We start from the raw sequence: 19,277 nt of genomic DNA, 5'->3' as shown, positions 1-19,277 counted from the left end.
TTCCGTTATATTTTTTAAATATCACTTTAACTAAAAAATTTTACATTTTAGTATTAAAAGAAATTATATTTTTTACAAGGTGTGTCGTTATATGTGAAAAATATTTCAATAATATATAATTTATGTAAATAAAAATTTCTTATTGTTGGTATAAAAGTAAAAAATAAGAAAAATGCTTTTGTTCAGAAAGATAACGGTTTAAGTAATGAATCGGAATAGAATGTATTTTGGTCGCTTTCATCATAAAAACAAGATTTCTAATTATTTATAGGTATACATATACATCGTACATAAAAAACAATAAATTAATATAATAAACGATCTTTTTCAATTGCCATCACGTAAGTCGTTTATGTCTTATAATGTCATACCATTGTGACTCTGTTATTTAGCAGTTTTTCTCAGCTTAGTTTTATTGTAATAATTTTCTACAAATAGAATTTTATGTTCGTATTGTTCATAAAGTGTCGTGGTGTTTTTTTACATGGTCTTCGAAAAAATCTGTTTATTGTACATTGCTTTTCTTGAAGTACTATACGAACTATATTTATTTTGATTTTTGCTTGGAAATTATTGGGAAATCTAAGTACTTGTGTGATTAAAAAAATAAATAAACTTCATCCTCAATCAAACTAATTCACCCGTTTGTAAAATCCACCAATGCACTTTACACGTATGAATAAATTTATAACCACGCTGTTTTTATGTATATAACCCGGTGCCAGACGTTGTACCAGCATTTTAATCGTCATAGTGCAATTCGCATTCTTTGTTTGTACTCTGAACCATCATAGGTTTACATTTGTACATTTCCTCGTTAATAGCACACCTTTACACATCAGTGCAAGCGAACAGCCACTTAATTGTACTAATTTTCTATAAACGTGGCCGTAACAAGAGCCACTATTTTCTTCTTTTATTTTTTAAATTCATTTTCTCTTCTCCGCTTATTAACTTGTGTCGCAATATAATTAATTTACGTGAGATTAAAACGCAAACGAAAATGTAAACTTCATAGTTTTGATACCAATAATAATATAAATATAAATAATATAAATAAAAAAGTATTTCAACGAATAATAATACGCAACAAAATATGAAAATTGCACAGCATGTTCATATGAAATATATAACATATAAGTGTATAATTATATATACAATTATAAAGGAACACAGCTACTAATTAATTCGCTGAATTAAATAAATATAATAAATAGTAGACATAGAAAGCAATAAATTAATATCACAAACATCATACAAAAGAATTTAAATTAATGAATTCCATTAAAACGGATTTATAGTACAATTGTGCTCCGACTTTGACTCACTCTACGAATGAAATATATTCTCTTAAAATAAACTAATGTCACGCGGACGCAAAAAAATAACATTCTTTTCCTTCGGGGTTGTCAGAGTATTTGATTCTCTCGCTAGTTTATAATATGTGTGTGCTTATGTATGCGTACCTCTCGCCTTAATTAGATTATTAACAAAAATTACTGACAAAAGTAAAGACACTTGGAATTTCAAACACAATCATCCTCAATATATGAAATATAAAATCTATAATCGCGCAAGAACTATGTGTTACATGAATACATTAGCGAATCGAATAATGAAGAAAATTAGAATTTTTCAATGATTCGAATTAGTAGTCGTAGAATAATCGAAACTATCGCACAGCTTGATAGGTCAGAATTAATCATAATTCGATCACTATTGCGTGAAATAATGTTTCTGGCACATATACGTAGATTACATTTAATATCTCAACATTTTTACTTTTTCTTCGCTGATTTTCGCTTATGATAATTTTCTTTCTCTCAACTAAATTTTACGGTAAATGTGATATTATTTTTAGATTTAGTGTTCACAACAATGTGGGAGCAAAAGGAACATATATGTACACATTCTCAAAATCCCGAGATAACTGATCGGGTTAAACATGGATTCTCAGTTTTTATGAACTGAGAACGCACATAATGCTCAATGCAATCGCACATTAGCTTGTTATTTTTTTTTTATTAATACAGTTATTATTATTAGTAATTATTGAAATGGGAAGCGAAAAATAGTTCACCGTTATTGAAAACCAAACGGAACCTTAGCCGTCGTAATTAAATACTTGACTCTAATCGTATCATTTTCAAATTTGCATGCATTAACGATCTACTTAGATGTAAGCCTGAATGTAGGTACGTAGACTATATTAAATGCCACTCTGTGCCGATTTCGTACTAGACTCATCCTTTAAATTCCACCATTCATGCTCAAAAATATCATAGATTTAATTTCTTTTGTATACTTTAATTTAAAAAATCGTACTTTGTAGACTCTAAACAAAATTTTTAATCAGTTTGTATAAATAATCACTTACTTTGTTTAATATGTTCCTACATAAAAAAATGAACAAACTTATTTAGAAAGAACTTCATTTCTCGAAACAAAGTTACATGACAATAATAGAATAATTCCATCACTATCAAATGATAAATTTTAGAACCAATACAGTACTGAGTACTCAATCTTGTGTAATGCAATCACAATATGTAGCATCTGATGGGCTCGTTCTTTTAGAGATATCCATGACTATTCATAGGAGATTAATGGCATAAGGAGCACAAGAAGACACCGGTACAAGAAGAAGAAATCTAATCTACGTGCCTCACTTATTGGCATAAATAGCATGTTACGCATTAGTTAAATAGAAAATGAGATGCGCCATTGTATCCAACAGAAATCTCGTGCATAGAACTTCGTTTTTTCAGAGAAAATTCAAACATAGGCTGGCGAAAGGTTCAAAGTAAGTCGCGAAATAACATTGTTACGTATCGTAGCTCGTGTTGTTCTTGAACTCTTAATTATCTGTATCACCATAATGCGGCAGTCATGACAGACTACCATAGAGACGCCTCTCAATCTTTCCGCGGCCAATCGTTGTTCCGAGCTTTGACTAGTGAAACTGGAGAATGCCTTCAGTGATGGCACATTGGCTGGACTGCCAGTGCTTTTATAACTCCTGTATGATCAAATTTTGTTATGGAAAATAGCAAATTATAAAAAAATAGGTATCTCTAATGTTAACACAAAGAGTAAACATTTTTAAAGTAAAAACCGCAAGTAAAAAGTAAACCTTTTATCTTGATTCTCTGTTTCGCGACGAGCATGGGAAGGCGGTGTGGAAGTCGGTGTAAGTATCAAAACAGGTGTAGTAGTAGGCGTAGATGAAGGTGTCACACTTTTCAATGATGAATCCTTGCGTCTAGAAGCCGGTGATGCCGGTGCAGATCCAGCTGCACCAGTGCCTCTTAGCCATGAACTTTTGCTAGTATCTGGTTCTGAAGATGATGGAGAAAGAAGAAGACCAGGGGATAATAAAACTACCGGAACGTGGGCGAAATGTTCTGTTGGAATTCGCATCTATAACAAGAGTAATATTTTAATCGAAATTTATTAATTAAGACTAAATTAACAAAAATCTCGGTAACTTACTTTGGAATAACATTTTACACATACTGTCCTCTCACATAAGCGACAACGTTGCCCCCATGGTCCTAACAGTCCGAACCTAGTTTTTAGGCAAAGGAAACAAACGCGCCTCTTTTCTACATCTTCCTTTACGCGACCTTCTACGGGCAGAGATTCCAGTTCTGCTTTAGTTAATACACTACGAATATGCACAATCTCTTCTAGGGTTAAAGAAAGTCTTTCATCCAGGAACATGTCACCCAATGTAGGCTTCTATAAAAAAAAATTTATTTGTTATTAAACAATTTACGTTTAGTAAAATTTCTAAAATGTATTTTATATAAACAACGGTTTCTCTATTCTTGAAATATATTGTTCCAATAGTAGACTGATTTCTGTAACATAATACCTGTCCTTTATCATCTTGCCAGTCTTCATTTTGATCTTCTCTATCCTTTGTACCTTCGACAATGGTTTGCGATCGTCGTGGTTGTCTTGCTCTCGGCTGAGGACTCAAACTCGGACTAGGGTTTACGCTGATATTGGGACTCGGACCTTGACTTAACGATGATTCTGTTGCACCTGTACATTGAGTACGACTCTGTGGCCTTGAGTGAGGAAGAGACGTGGTACCAGTTAACGCTGTAAGTGCTATACTACGTCTTGCTGCGTGTTTTCGAGCCGACGCTCTTCTAGATGGACATTGTGTTGCGAGATCATATGCTAAAAATAATTATTTTTGAATATATATATTTTCCAATATCCGGTTTTATTCATTATGAATTAAAACACATAATAATTACGATAATTACATTCAAGTTGCGCATCACAAAATCGATGATATTCATTCCTCGTCAAACGTAAACCGCCAGTTTTTCGCCAAGGATTAGCAGAACTTGCTTCGTCGTCATCCCTTTGATCTTTATGCCTACTGCGACCATTACCCCTATCTACAAATGTGTAATCTTCTTTTAGTTGCCAGTAATTTGATCCTTCATCCTCTTCTTCAAATCTTGTTACTGCCAATTCATCGTTGTAATCTTCGTCATCATCTTCGTCTTCTGCATCGAGCTATTTTCAAAATATATACTAACTTAAGTAAAAAGAATTCGAAACGAAGATACAAGAAATGAAGAATTATAATCTACCTTTAAATCAAAATCTACAGGTATTACTTTTCTTTTATTTGTCGTAGAATTCGTGTTGTCCAAATCCCTTCGAGGAGGTTTCGGTACTGTAGGTGATTCACTATCCTTGATATCAGCAGTACTTTGGATTTGATCTAAAAAACGTCATTCATAGAGATGGATCCCAAAATATACATCAATCATTGTTATCGGAAGAATAGTTGCGTGTATGTTGATGACCAATGAACATGACACGTGACCGTAAAATTGTACAAAAAAAATATGGTTAAATATTCACAAAGTTGTGGTACCTCAGTAAATCCTAAATACATACATAATTGCCTCCTGCGCGGACGCATAAGATTATAATAAATACACTCATTAAAATTACATAGAAATATTTATAAAAGAGAAAAATATCTTAGATCTTTCAGTATCAGAAATAACTAATGCTCCTATAATTCAATAAAACTGAGATCAATGTTCATAATAAATTCTGATCGCTACATTTCAAGTATTATGATATTATGCAAGTTATTATGCAAAACACAATCAGGCTAACAATCCGTGAAATTTGTTTTAAGTAGCTGTTGCATCAATTGAAATATAGCTAAAATGAATTCATCGTCTGCAGCCCAAAAACATTTCTATATATGTTACCCGTTGTTATGTTACTGGCCGAAAAAAAGATGAATGGTATGATTACCTGCGACCGTAATGCGCCTTCTACGCGACTTACGATTCCTGTTTCCCGGAACCCTAATTTCTGGCTTGCCGATTCTCTGCCTCGGCTGCGGAACCGGTGGTACGTTCGTTCTGTTCCTACTCGCGGTAGTCGGTACGTTGGTCGTAACCGAGCCAACTGTAGTCGTGACCGCGGCATTCGTCTGATTCTCTGTCTGCAACCATTGTGCCGCCACATCCTGCGCGGGTTCCTGTTCCTGCTCCGGTTGCGACGGTGGAACTTCACCCAGGACTATCATGCGGGACTCACCGCCTACGATCGGTAATATTATTCCTCTTTTCTATATTTACTCTTTTCTTCTGCTAATATATACAGTATGTCCGGTTTAATCTTCCTCATTCTGGCCTGTCTCATGTATGGCAATCAGTGCTTTAATGTTTCAACATAAACAATGATCCAAACAATCCCACATCAAACAAAGTATCATGATTTGAATTCTAGAATATTAGAGTGGAATACTACATTCCTCGATGTTTTCCTTCATTTTTGTCTACTATTTCTAACAACTGATGCTTTCTTTTTATTTATACTTTCTGATAGTCTTTTAATATAGAAAGGCCAAGATTATTTAGTTGCAGGTTTAAATTTGCTTAAAGTGGAGATTATATTGTTAAAATTATACTTTTCTCTACCTTTACTTATTTTTCCCCAGTACAGGATTAAAAGGATTGCAGAATTAAACGAAGTATTCACTCCAGAAGAATTATCAACGATTTTAAACGTGTTTTGCATGTTAAACAGTTTAGTAACAAAATGGCTGTGCATATTTAAACCGAACATACTGCGTGTCAACATAATTCTTTACAATGGCTCTACTTGCGACGATCGCGACGTCCAACCGGAAGTTACTAGTTCTGTTGTTTCTTCTACAATCTTTTGGCTCGACTTGACGATCTCACAGCCTGTGAATCAAGACGTTCATCAATTTGAAACGTTCCAGTTAAGATCTCATAAATCCATTGTTTCTCTTCGTTCGATAAACAATCAGAAATATTGGATTACCAGCGTCCAAGCTGTTCTCCTTGTTCATCTGTTCGTTTTATCCATCCTGTCAAATCCTTGGCCCACCGTGATGCTTGCAGATCCACTGGTAGGGACTGTACATCAAGCACACGTGCTCGTTAGTGTGCCTATCCTCCTTTGCACTTGACTTACTCGTACACGTTTAGACGCAACCCGATTGAATTTCACGCTCGAGCTGCACCTTTTACTTTTTCCCCGGAAATGCGCGAACGAGACAGAACAAGAAACAAGGAAATGCGAATGAAGCGAAGAAACCAATGAGCGGGGCCAATAGTACGAGCGAGCGACACGCGAGAAATCAAGCAAAGATTTAGCGGTCGCGTTGTACGATGACGTTTCGGGCGACGTCAGCTCTCGCCCTCTTGTGCGCTTTCGGTTATTGATCGCACGAACGGTCTGGGGCTTGCGATGCTTTAAGCCGGCCTACCGTCGCGAATCATGATTCATACAGATCGACCCTTCTTTATCGCGATAAAAAATATTCGTCACGATCCGTACCACCCCCAACGGACAATGACTAAACACGAAAATTATTATCTTCCTAATATTCTGTTGGCCAAAATGATTACACTGGTCTCTTTGTTACAAAGTAGCCAATGTGTTTAATTTAGAGAATATTTAATAATACATATATCGAAATATCAAAGTATCGTTGGGATACGAACATTAAATGATTATCATTATTGTTTGTATTATTATTATTATTGGAAAAATGTGAAGACACAGATACCACTGTACTGGTCGCACTGCGTTGGAGTTGTCAAATTCTACTCTCAAGAATTGGGATACGAACATTAAATGATTATCATTATTGTTGCTATTATTATGATTATTATTATTGGAAAAAAATGAAGACACAGATACCACTGCCCTGGCCGCACTGCGGTGCAATTGTCAAATCCTATCCCGCAAGAGTATGTTAAGGCTGAGAGATGTGCGACCCTGTATGGGCACTGCGCTCGCGCTTATCTCCTCGCGCATGTGTATTCTCGGTTGAATATATTTCTATAAAAATGCAATCGCACGTGTGCAACGCGTGGCTGTGTATGCACACCATGTTGGTCCATAAAATTCCAAGCATACGGATGCAACGGTATTGATGCAACTCGGTTAGAATGTTTCTGCTTATGATCGATATATAAGCATAGTTCTCTTTATGCATGCTTCTACAAGAATACGAAAGTTGTTTATTTCAAAAACTACATACTATTATTTATTTTCTATACGAAGAATGAAATTAAAAGTTTTGTTTAGAAATTGAAAGAAGATACAGAATAAAATATAGCTCACATATGTATTGTGGTTCTTAGTTTTAATCATCATTCTAGGCAGAAGAAATATATCACCACACATTTTGAAATTTTCGCTCATTTTGTAGTTCAACGAAGATTTATTGAGGTACCACAAAAACCAATAACCAGTACGATTGATTGATATGTAATGTCGCAATTATTGGTGTACGAAATATGAACTGAATGCGTTGGTTTCATGAATTTATTATATAATTGTACACGAACAGAGAAAATATATTTTATAAAGCAGTATGACATGCACAAAGTTATCGTTGTGTATGTAAATATGAAATACAACTTACCACTCTGAAGAGATATTCTTTCGGTCTTAGGAACGTATCTATTGCGCGACGACCTTAAATTTGGCGGCTTCTTTATACTTTCCATAAGTAATTCCCGGAGAGTCCATTCCTTTTGCAGGGGTGGCAGCTGTCTTTCAGACGCCTGTGTAAAATTATGTCTCTAAAATCTAGTAAAACTTTAAAAAACTGCAATTTTTACCATTCTTATATTGGAATCTCATTAATGAAGTCTGAATAAAGCATCGTTTTTAATAGCATGTTACCTTTTTTAAAGGCGGTCTACTCCGAATAAATTCAAGAATAACAGCATGCGCGTCTTTTCGCAAATGTGGTGTCGGGGATGGTGTCTTCCTCAAACGATACCTCCTTTTTCGTATATCGTCCATCAAAATTTCATACGGAGTTAATTCAAACTCAGCTCCCTTTCCACGTCCACGTGTAGTATTCTTTGAACCCAAATTAGCTTCCACTTTTTTTAGCTTTACACCTTTCCTTAATTCCTGGATAACTTGCACCCAAAATCTTGCCTATTAAAATAGTTATTTTAATTCTTCCGATCTCGTAAATGCAATTGAAGCTTTAAAAAGAGAACATACATATATATTAGATGAACATCTTTTCTAAATTTTGCTAAGTACCCTTTTGTTGTTTTTTCTTATAAATATATTATATATTACCAATGCTACTTATATAACACAGAGTATTCAAAAAGCCATTAAATACTTGAATTTGTAAAATAGACTAGAAACATTAAAATTAATTAACTTTTGAAATATTTTGCATAGATAAATTTGAAATCAAATCAGCACATGCATTTAAAATATGACTGATAATATTGTTCTAACTATGTAGAAAACAATGCTTGATAATAGTGAGACTAATCATGCTACATGCTCAATAATTAAGTACATAACATATCGCTCTAACATATCGCTTTCACATGCGCAAGTATTATTAACAATCACGTACTTGTATAGCCCTCCAAATCCTAATGTCAGTCTATAACGATAGAGAGTCAAGTCAATAAATCTCAAATATCTTATCTCTGCAAAGTGACAAATAACTTTATGCGACACAGCAATGTCAACTGTTCTATTTTACGCGAGTTATAACACGTATTTATGCGTGGTTTTATAACACAATTCAAATGCGACTATTTCATTATTTTATTATATTTTAAAATTTACTCATTCTTACTAAGAAAATATCAAGAAATATCGAACAAACTTGATATACGATATACATAGATATTATTAACAAGATGTTTCTGTATTACAATACAACAACAATATTTTTAGAGACTACGTGAACACGTTTAATTCACGTGAAATTTTAACACGTAATATTCGTATCTGTGATCTCGAAACACTATCTCAATTTCGTAAAACAAGAAACAATGCTATATTTACATAAGCCCTCAACATGAATCATATAATATATTTTTCGTGGTTGATCCATTGTGAAATCTTACCCAATCAATAAAATCTAACGTATCAAGGTTTTGAACAGACATCGAGGTTTGCTTATTGACATCAGTAACAGATTCCCTTTGACTAGCATGTACTTTATCAGCCGCTACTGTATCCAAAAAGTGCGACAGTTCCAAAGCCTCTGCTACCAATGCCCGTATTACAGCCTTATAATGAATTTCAGCAGATTCCATAGAAGTTTGCATATGCCTGGTACATAACTATATATACATTTGTTTATATATTTTCATAGAGTTTATTATACAAACTTCGAATTTTTGTTTACATTATCTTCATATCATTTGTATTATTTGCATATGTGATAAAGTAAATAAGAAATATATTTGCTTATTTTACTTACTTGCATTACATTTTTTAATGAATACAACGATGATCTTTCCTCATACATATCGTTACTTTTTTGCGATGAAAATTCATCTACATCGGCATCACTGGAGTCACGTTCAATACCTTCATCGTCCGTTTCCTGCGGACGTTCTTCCGTTTCTGTTTCAATTTCTGTGCAACAAGAAAAATAATTAATTTTACATGACTCCTGCGTATGTTTTTACTGAATTTTATTTTTTATAAATTAATTGTACCTTGATCGGCACTTGTCATTAACGTTATAAGGGCTTCTAAATCCGGTGATAAAGGCCTTTCTTCTTGTTCATCTAGGCCGAAATCAAGCGTTTTGAATATCATCATGCCTAGTGAGAACATTGCCTGCAAAAAATGAAAATATATTTTTATTTTATATATATTATATATTTTATATTAACGAAATAATATAAAATATCATAGCTTTTTCATTAAAAAATAATATTTAAAATTGCTTACCTTTTTCTCGGATACGCGTGGTTTTTCCGATTCTGTAACAAACACATCAGGAAATAGATAAAAAAAAAAGTGGATCCCAAAATTATAAAATGCTTTGTACATGATCAGAGACAATGATTAATTATTTCCACACGAAGTTCAATAACTTTCGATCGTCTCTTTTTATATTTACGTGCGATCGCGTATATTAATAGTCTTATCGAGAAAACTACTCACAGACACAATTAATTAGTATTGCTAATCAGCCTACAAGCTTACGATACAAACACCCCGAGTCATTTGTAAATTTTGCACTTGATTTACAAACGAATGTTAGAAATTATGTAACATTTGAAATATCTTAAATTATAAGCGTTTGTAAACGTATACTGTATAATTTACTATACAATTACTTACCGTCTACTGGTATATTATAATATATACTAAAATATTATATTACATTAACATAACTAATATCTATAGATACATATTGTACTTAAATATATTACTATACACATAACTGTACAAAAGAATGCTATATGTATAACAGAAGATTATATACTACATACCATACTATATACATATATCATATTATAATTTATAGCACATGACTATATAATAATTGTATGATATTTATACTATAAATCGTAAAATATGCCAACTATACAGTAATTATACATAGACATATAGTGCGATGACTATATTGCAACTACATTCGGCAATACAGTGAACCTTGGTGCAACCCTTTCCTACGATGTGGCCGTACAATAATCAGTAGAAGCACAATTATTAGGCAATAATTATTATATTATAGTTAACGTGTGTAATATATATATATTATACAACTATATATTATATTATATATATATTAAACAACATATTGTATGAAGAAATACTATATAATGCATTCCATGTTCATTATCATTTTTATCGATTTGAATTAATTTACATATATATATGTATATATAAATATATATCGTATCTTCATTCTATATCTTTTCTGTTACTGATTACAAAACAATACATCGATAAGATATTCCACGATAAAAGATAATCGAGTGTTTCTTTGAAGAAACCAAAAGATTATATCAGCTCACCGATTAGATCGCCAAGCCAAACATCGCCATCCTTGTGAAGGACGATCTGTGATAACTCCGAAAGTTCGTAGAAATTGTTTTCTGACAAACGTGACAAACTCTTGGCGGTTTGATAACACAAGGCCCATGCTTGCTCTTGACTGATCGGTCCATTGAAAGACAGTAGAATATCTTTAAGGTTTAGTCGACCGTTCGCGTCGAGTTTGCACCTCGACCTTTTTATCGGTGTCTCCTCTTCTTTATTCTCGTTTGCTTTTTTCTCATTATCGGAGACATCGAGACCGTCCTCACACGACGTGGAAATCCCTTTGTGCGTCGTCATTTTTCTGTAATTTTACCAAAGAATCTCCCGTTAGATATGCTTATATAATTTTACAATTCAAAAGAAGGAGGAAAGCGATTCGGATACGCGATCAAAGTTCATCCACGAGTTTAAGATTTAAACCTAGATCCATTGCGTTAGTAGATAATCGTTTTATCAGTTGTGTTAATTTGATGTAAATACTTAGCTTCTCTTTATCATAATAATAAATATAAGCACCTGTTATTAATATAACAATCAGATAATAATAGTATACACTATTGTTACATAGTGGATATTTAAATACTATGTACTCGAATACTACGTTCACACTACTGTATGAGCGCTAAGTTCGAATTATCGTTGTTTTGCACGATATACATATTAATAATTTTGATAAGAACGGCATAAAACAATGATGATAATCATAAAGTTACTTAGAGATCAAGGATATGTTCAAGGATAAAATCATTAAAAAAATTAATGAGAATCATAATATATATATATGTATGTAAAGATCAAATATAAATAAAAAATTTTAATTATACATAGAATATATATTATATATTAATTATTAAGTGTAATATTAAGTATAAATTAAAAAATATATATTTCATCTAAAATTTAAATGCGTTAACATTAATAATTATATAATGCGGCACTTACAACACAAAATTCAACTACAGAAGAATTGCGCATTGATATTTTATTACTATCTTTTCAGTCCAAATATACATAAAATTATTTTTGTTAGAATACTTTCTTCGTCTTTTTTAGTCAAATTAAATATTAATTGTTTATAAGTACATAGTTCCACAATTTTTCGAATCAATTAAAACTCACTTTAATCACAACCATGGACCCGACTCGAATACGTTCTTCAAATTATATGAGAACAGAACTGCTAAATATCTTTCTGTTCTTAAGAGCTATATAGAAGTAGATAAACATTTACGACCAGTTGTCATCACGCATGCAGTGACGACATACTCGTGAAGCTATAATGTATCGTGAACACAGTGCAGTGCGACATCTTTGTAATACTACGATTTGCAAAGATTATATTTTTAATGATAGGAGCGTGCGATTTTACTATTAGATATATTGAATAATATTAGGTAATAAATATTAGAAAAATATTTATCAAATAATAGAACGTTCGTACAAATATTTCTCTTAATTTGATACTGAGAAGAATCAAAGAGAAACATGGAAAATTCGTTAAAAGAACAGATTAATATTTTTCACTGAGATAATATTGAATATATATATCCAAAAAATTTTGAATCGTAACTGAAATATTCGTCTGCATCTGTTTTATTCGCCAAATATACATACATACATATGTAGTATAATCTTATTGTGTATTATTTTTAGTGATCTTTACAAAACTTATTCAAAAAATATCAATAAGCAAAATATTAAATACTCTAGAAGTTTGTAAAAGAAGTTTGTACTTGAAGAAATTGATTAGCGAAAATATTCGTGATGTAATAGATGGTAAAAGGTATAATTGTAGTTAGATTTTTCTTAACATCCGCTACGAATTTTCTGAACAATATAAGACGTATGAAGATGCCTATATGATCACATATCGCGATATACTGATGTAAAATCGCAACATATACGTCGTATTGTCCAAATTAATGAAATACTCTTATAAGTGTATTTCGACTTTCAGATGTTTCTTTCGTTAAAACTTAGAATGTCAGTTCGCATAAATCGCCCATTGTAACTACAGGATAGCTTAATGATTCTCAATATGCAATCTCGCGATATGCATCGCATACGCCCATTTTACTGATCAAAATCATCGCGCAACATTTCCGTAAAAAATTCATCCTTGACAAATTGAATTAAAAAATGACATTGACATGAATAGTTCCAGATAATAGTTCGATCTAATCTTCTTTTTTCTTGACCTTATTTTTAAACTCTTCAATACATATGTATAAACTTGATATGTACTTAATTGCCAATTGATTTTCGTATCATTTAAGATTACATTACCGAACCGTTTCAATAAATTTTACACACAGATGTGTATTCTTAGAATATGCTACTGTTATATCAAATAATTTCTTAAGAGAACGTAGAAATCTTTATCAATATATTATTATTTATCAATATATAAATTTCTGTGACAAACTAAGAATTGATAATTTTGACTACTCTAGTAGTCCTAGTATTAATCAATATTTTACATACAAACACGATCGATAAAAGAAAAATTCTGCGAAATAATTTAATTAGATGCACTATTTATATTTATGCTACATATGTTTAAGATATTATGTATACAAAATATCGCAAAAATTATTTATGTATTTGACAAAATGATTTATATAGCTTTATTAATATTTCAAAGTATTAGTTTGATTCCTTAATTTTATGTTGAGATATCACCACAAAAGATTTGTTTTATTTTAAAGACCAATAAAGTCAAACAATTAAATGTAATTAAATATTTTATTATTATTTAATATCAAACGAATGGTAGCTTCTTGCATTGATATTATTGCAGAACGATAATATTAAAACAAGATTCACATGAAATGAAATTTCACCCATGATAGTATATATTAAGGATAAAAACAATTAACAAATAGAGCAATTATTGACTATTTTTAATGAAGTTGCAGAAGGATATAAATAATGGAATTGAACACCTATCTATAGTATCCTTTGTCAAAGTTTTAAATCATCCCGTAACTAATTTATATTCCTAATAAATTTCGCATTGCAGTATCACCTTGTAAATTCTAAATCAGGAGTATCATTCATCAATACCTACATATTTTGGAATGTATAAGTGACAGAATATATGCAAATCCACAATATGTAAGATATATGTTATTACGTGAAATACGTATTATGAACAAATCGAATAATAATAAGGATCATTGAAAAATGTTAATAGTGAAATGTAATACGTACTTTTGATTATTTAGGTGGTTGACATGCAAGTTATGACGCAAGACACGTTTCGAGATTTTTCACTACAGCTATCACTATTCTATTCATCACTGGCATGAGACTTTTTGCATCACTTTTTCGATTAGGTAAAAAGATTGTTTTACGCACAAACAACCTTTCACATTGAACTTTCCTCTTGTGACTTTTAACATCGGTCATATTAATTTTCCTGGAGTATATTGACAATCGAGACTCGACATGATATTTTGTTTATACAGGCATGATATTTCCTCGATTTATCGTTGCAACGAAACGTTTCCTTCAACATTGTGGGATTAAATGAAACATTCAATGTATATATATGCGTATCCTTTGTTCGATACTACTATAAGTTATAAGAATACCGGCAATATGTAGGTTTTTATATGTTGCGGAATTTTCAGCTTGTCAGAGTCTCAACATATAGTACACTTTCAGTGAATTTAATTACAATAAAAAAAAAATTGACTTGAAACTCATTATAACATTTAAACTAGTGATCACTGGTGGTTAAATATTGCAATACAGGCTGAAACGTAACGCGACTGAAACTACTGAATCGCTACCATCCGATCCATAACCTGTACTTTTACTATATCTATATCTATGTGATTTATGTATATATATATGAGTTGCCAAGTGCAATGTTATAAAGTAAGTACAGAACACATGGATAAATCGAATGCATTCAAATAATATCACAAACTGTTATTTTATCTTTACTGAAAATTTCAATTATATTTCATCTGTTATCTACTTCTTTATCTACTTGGGCCCTGTATTTAAAATTATATTAAAATTAGTAAACAAATTATTATTATCGCCTATTGATTGCGAAGAATTAAAAAATTTTTAATCATTTTAGTTTATTTTCGGAAAAAGCAATAAGTAACTTGAAGATTGTATTTCATCATTTTATATAATGATGAAATACATATGTAGTGTGTATAAAACTGTATCTTATGCTGTCTTCTCTCATTGGTATATTCTCTCAATGCTATAAAGTCGACCAATAGAAAAGTTTATCAAAGTGCAGGATGAATTGGTAGTTCAGCAAGCATTTAGAAGTGTGAATCACACTTTGCTCTTAAAAGTCGGATTTCTGATGCAATATTCGTTAACAAGACGTGAATGCACTGTATAAGTAGTACCAGAGGATTGAGACCCGCGTGATGAAGGTGCCGATCTGTATTTAAAGGTCAAGGAAATTAATAAGTTTCATCGAGGACACCAAAGTGTTTAGAGCAACTTTCAAAATGACTGAAGAAGACTCGGTATGTAATCATATAAAAGAGATATCTTTAGGATGAGTTTGTGTCGTATTGGAAAAGCATGGGAGCATGATCATCTTGACATACTTTCTGATTTTTTGAAAATATGCTAAAACCTATGAATAAAAAACTGAAATTTGTTCCCATATATATGAATATTTTATAACGAAACTTGTATAAAATAAAGGTAATGCTACTTTATAGATTCCAACCTCAAAACCATGTGGATAGTATTCGAAAGAATGTACATCTATCATTAGTGTAATATCTCTTGACACATATTCCATTAGCCTGGTTGCTATAACATATTCGATGTTTATAATGCAATATACTGTAATATTTTATGATCATTAATACTTCTAAATTATTGTAATATAATATTTAATCTATAAAATATTTCGGAGCACGGTTAATGCGCTATATTTAAACAACTTCATCAAATTTTTATATGAAAATATATTTTTGTTTGAAATAATAATCATTTTGTTGTGTTAATAAAACTACAGTGTCCTATAAATATGGTATATAAATAGAATTTCACATAATATTTAAAGATTTATTGAAGTATTAAAAAAATTCTTAGGTATTTGATCCTACTTTGAAAAAAAAGAAGAAGAAGAAGAAAACTACTTTTGATCTTGATGCTGCATTTAATGAAGGTGGTAGTACTGGCGATGCAATGGAAGCTACTGGTGATAAAGAAAATCAGGAGCCTGAACCTCCTACGCCAGCTGAGGATGATGAAGCATTGGATTTAGAAAATTTTGGAAGAAAAAAAAAGAAGAAGAAAAAAGCATTTAATTTAGATGAACTTGATGCGGCTCTGCCTGATACAAAGAAAGAGGTGGATAACTTTGTATATAATTATTATATGCATTAACAGTATATTATATTTACTTATTCATATGTTTATATATTTATTTACTTTTAAAAGGATGTTGTTGAGCAACAAACAGAGGAAGTTGTCGTAGATGATACCTTTGACTTAGATATGGACTTCTCAAAAACTAAAAAGAAGAAAAAGAAAAAAAAAGATCTTGACGAGTTAGTAGCTGAGGAAGAACGTAAGGACATTGAAGATAAAGAAAATGGTAAATATTACATATTGCAAGAGTATTATAGTTTGGGGTAACTAGTTGTTTATGTTACTCATTATTTGTTAACATGCTGCACTGAATCTGAGCGAAGTGCAGAGTATGGTAAGGGATATGTTTGCTGTTTTCTATATATATATATATATATATATATCACATATAACAGTCACAAGTACATATATCATTTACACTTTCATAAATCTCATTTTAATGCAAAACATAAAAAATGATTTCTTTTATACTTTATAAAAGTTGATTAATAATCAACTTGCAAAAAAATTGTATTGAATATTGATAATTAGAAATTTAATGTATATTAAATATTGAATAAGAATATTTTGATATACATTGCAAATAACAGGAAACAAAGTGCCCAAGGAATCGTGCCTTCAACTTGTTTTCTCTTAAACTAATATTTTGGTAGTTTTATTCAGTTATGATAACATTATTTCTGTAAATTATAGTATGATAGAGAGTCAATTATATTTATTAAAATAATGTTTTCTCTTCCTTTAAAAGCTGAATGTATCTGCTGCTGTATAATTGATCAGTAGTTCGTATTTTTTACATGCGCATGTCTAATTTTGTTAATACTAAATCAAATAAGCAAACATATACATATATATAAATGTAAATAAATTTCATTTAGAAATCAAAGGCAGAAAAAAAGAATAGTACAATCAATGAAATTAGACATAGATTTATTTATTAAATTTTTCATTGTCTTCATCAATTTTCAATCAAATATTAAATGTGTACTATATTTACCAATAGAAGAGACTAGTTGGGTTGGTTCAGATAGAGATTATACATATGATGAACTGCTGGTAAGAGTATTTAATATTATGAGAGAAAAGAACCCTGATATGGTTGCTGGTAAAAAGCAGAAGTTTGTCATGCGTCCTCCTCAAGTAGTACGTATTGGCACCAAAAAGACATCTTTTGCAAATTTTACAGAGGTCAGTTGCATAATACTTGTTTATTTTATTTATCAAACTGTAAATCCTTTCATTATTACTTATCTTATGACTTTTTAATTCTAGATATGTAAAACTCTTCATAGGCAACCAAAACACTTACTGGACTTTTTACTTGCTGAATTAGGAACTAGTGGTTCTGTTGATGGAAACAGTCAACTTATCATTAAGGGCCGTTTCCAACAAAAACAAATAGAAAATGTTCTTAGGAGATACATTAAAGAATACGTTACCTGCCACACCTGTCGTTCTCCAGACACCATTCTTCAAAAAGATACTCGACTATTTTTCTTACAGTGTGAAACTTGTGGCTCAAGATGTTCAGTAGCTAGCATAAAATCTGGTTTCCAAGTAATTATTTTTAATCTCAATATTAGTAATTTTCTTGATATTAACTCTCTTAATAACTATCTTAACGACGAATTATTTATTTTAGGCCGTCACAGGAAAGCGTGCTGCTATTCGAGCAAAAACTGCCTAAAAAATTTGTCATATGTCATGTTTATCAATTTTGTAGCATAATTTTGAAATTATCAGAGATTTCTTGTGTCAGAACGCAGTTTTTACTATATCTATTATCTGAACACTCATTTTTTACTTATGAAAACTGAGGATCGTCAGGATAAAAAAGAATAATTGTAAAATTTACAGCACAACACTTTTTATCAATTCGCAACAGACAAAAAGAAATTATACAAAGTACTGTTTCTGAACAAATTTTTTCAAGTTCCCCAACTATTTTTAATATTTTTATCTTACTTTTGATTTTAAAATCTTTAATATATTGTTTCCTCCTGGAATGCATATATAAAATTATATAATTTGATAGAATTTTATTTTTTTTTTTACGCATTTCATTCCTTTCGTAATGACCGATGCGTATTAAACACTTTCGAAAAGGCATATAATTGAATTGAACACACTATTTAAATAGCAAGAATAAAACAGTCACATGATAATACGTAATGCATTATCCATTTGTCTACCATTGTGACATCAACATCCTGTATAAAGAACGATTAGGTATAAAATGGTATAGATTACCAGTTGTTAACGATAGATTTAAGCTGGTAACAATTTGTTATATCATTTTCTGTATACAAGAAAATTGTAACATTAAATTCAAGTACATTATTACGCATGGCCAAAAGTATTATTCCCGATATCTTTTCATGAGAAGTGTTGCAATAAAATGCAATGATTTTTTTAAAGCGATCAATGGCTATCTTTCTTAGCTAATTTATTGAATTGTATTTACTAGGTAATAAATCTATCTTAAGAAACTTCATTACTTCTCTTATATTTCATTAATAACACTGTAAAGATATTTGTATTTA

At 31.1% G+C, this 19,277-nt stretch overlaps 2 protein-coding genes across 5 annotated transcripts; one reads left to right on the top strand and one right to left on the bottom strand.

Moving 5' to 3' along the window:
- Positions 1-235: 235 nt before the first annotated feature.
- Positions 236-14,720, bottom strand: spir (spire type actin nucleation factor). 4 transcript variants are annotated; one of them, XM_069124021.1, is made up of 15 exons: positions 14,581-14,720; positions 11,343-11,668; positions 10,267-10,298; positions 10,029-10,152; positions 9,788-9,945; positions 9,429-9,647; positions 8,927-8,956; positions 8,221-8,484; positions 7,958-8,099; positions 4,617-4,750; positions 4,281-4,539; positions 3,878-4,191; positions 3,493-3,741; positions 3,134-3,420; positions 236-3,019 (listed from the first exon to the last, which is right to left on the bottom strand). In XM_069124021.1, exons 2-15 carry the CDS (start codon positions 11,662-11,664, stop codon positions 2,776-2,778), a joined length of 2,778 nt encoding a protein of 925 aa, XP_068980122.1. In that variant the 5' UTR covers positions 11,665-11,668; positions 14,581-14,720; the 3' UTR covers positions 236-2,775. The 4 variants fall into 4 exon arrangements, with proteins under 4 accessions (XP_068980122.1, XP_068980123.1, XP_068980124.1 ...); XM_069124022.1 differs by lacking the exon at positions 14,581-14,720 and adding an exon at positions 12,487-12,625; XM_069124023.1 differs by lacking the exon at positions 14,581-14,720 and adding an exon at positions 12,310-12,459.
- Positions 14,721-15,633: 913 nt separating this feature from the next.
- eIF2beta (eukaryotic translation initiation factor 2 subunit beta) lies at positions 15,634-19,077 on the top strand. The gene is made up of 6 exons (XM_069124026.1): positions 15,634-15,872; positions 16,453-16,713; positions 16,804-16,960; positions 17,738-17,922; positions 18,007-18,291; positions 18,377-19,077. Exons 1-6 carry the CDS (start codon positions 15,855-15,857, stop codon positions 18,419-18,421), a joined length of 951 nt encoding a protein of 316 aa, XP_068980127.1. The 5' UTR covers positions 15,634-15,854; the 3' UTR covers positions 18,422-19,077.
- The last annotated feature ends 200 nt before the right edge of the window (positions 19,078-19,277 follow it).

This window comes from Bombus flavifrons, chromosome 11, assembly GCF_040668555.2.
Source record: "Bombus flavifrons isolate JBK064 chromosome 11, iyBomFlav1_principal, whole genome shotgun sequence".
Lineage (NCBI taxonomy): Eukaryota > Metazoa > Arthropoda > Insecta > Hymenoptera > Apidae > Bombus > Bombus flavifrons.
The sequence above is the reverse complement of the archived record's forward strand: the minus strand, read 5'-3'. Positions and strand labels throughout refer to the sequence as shown.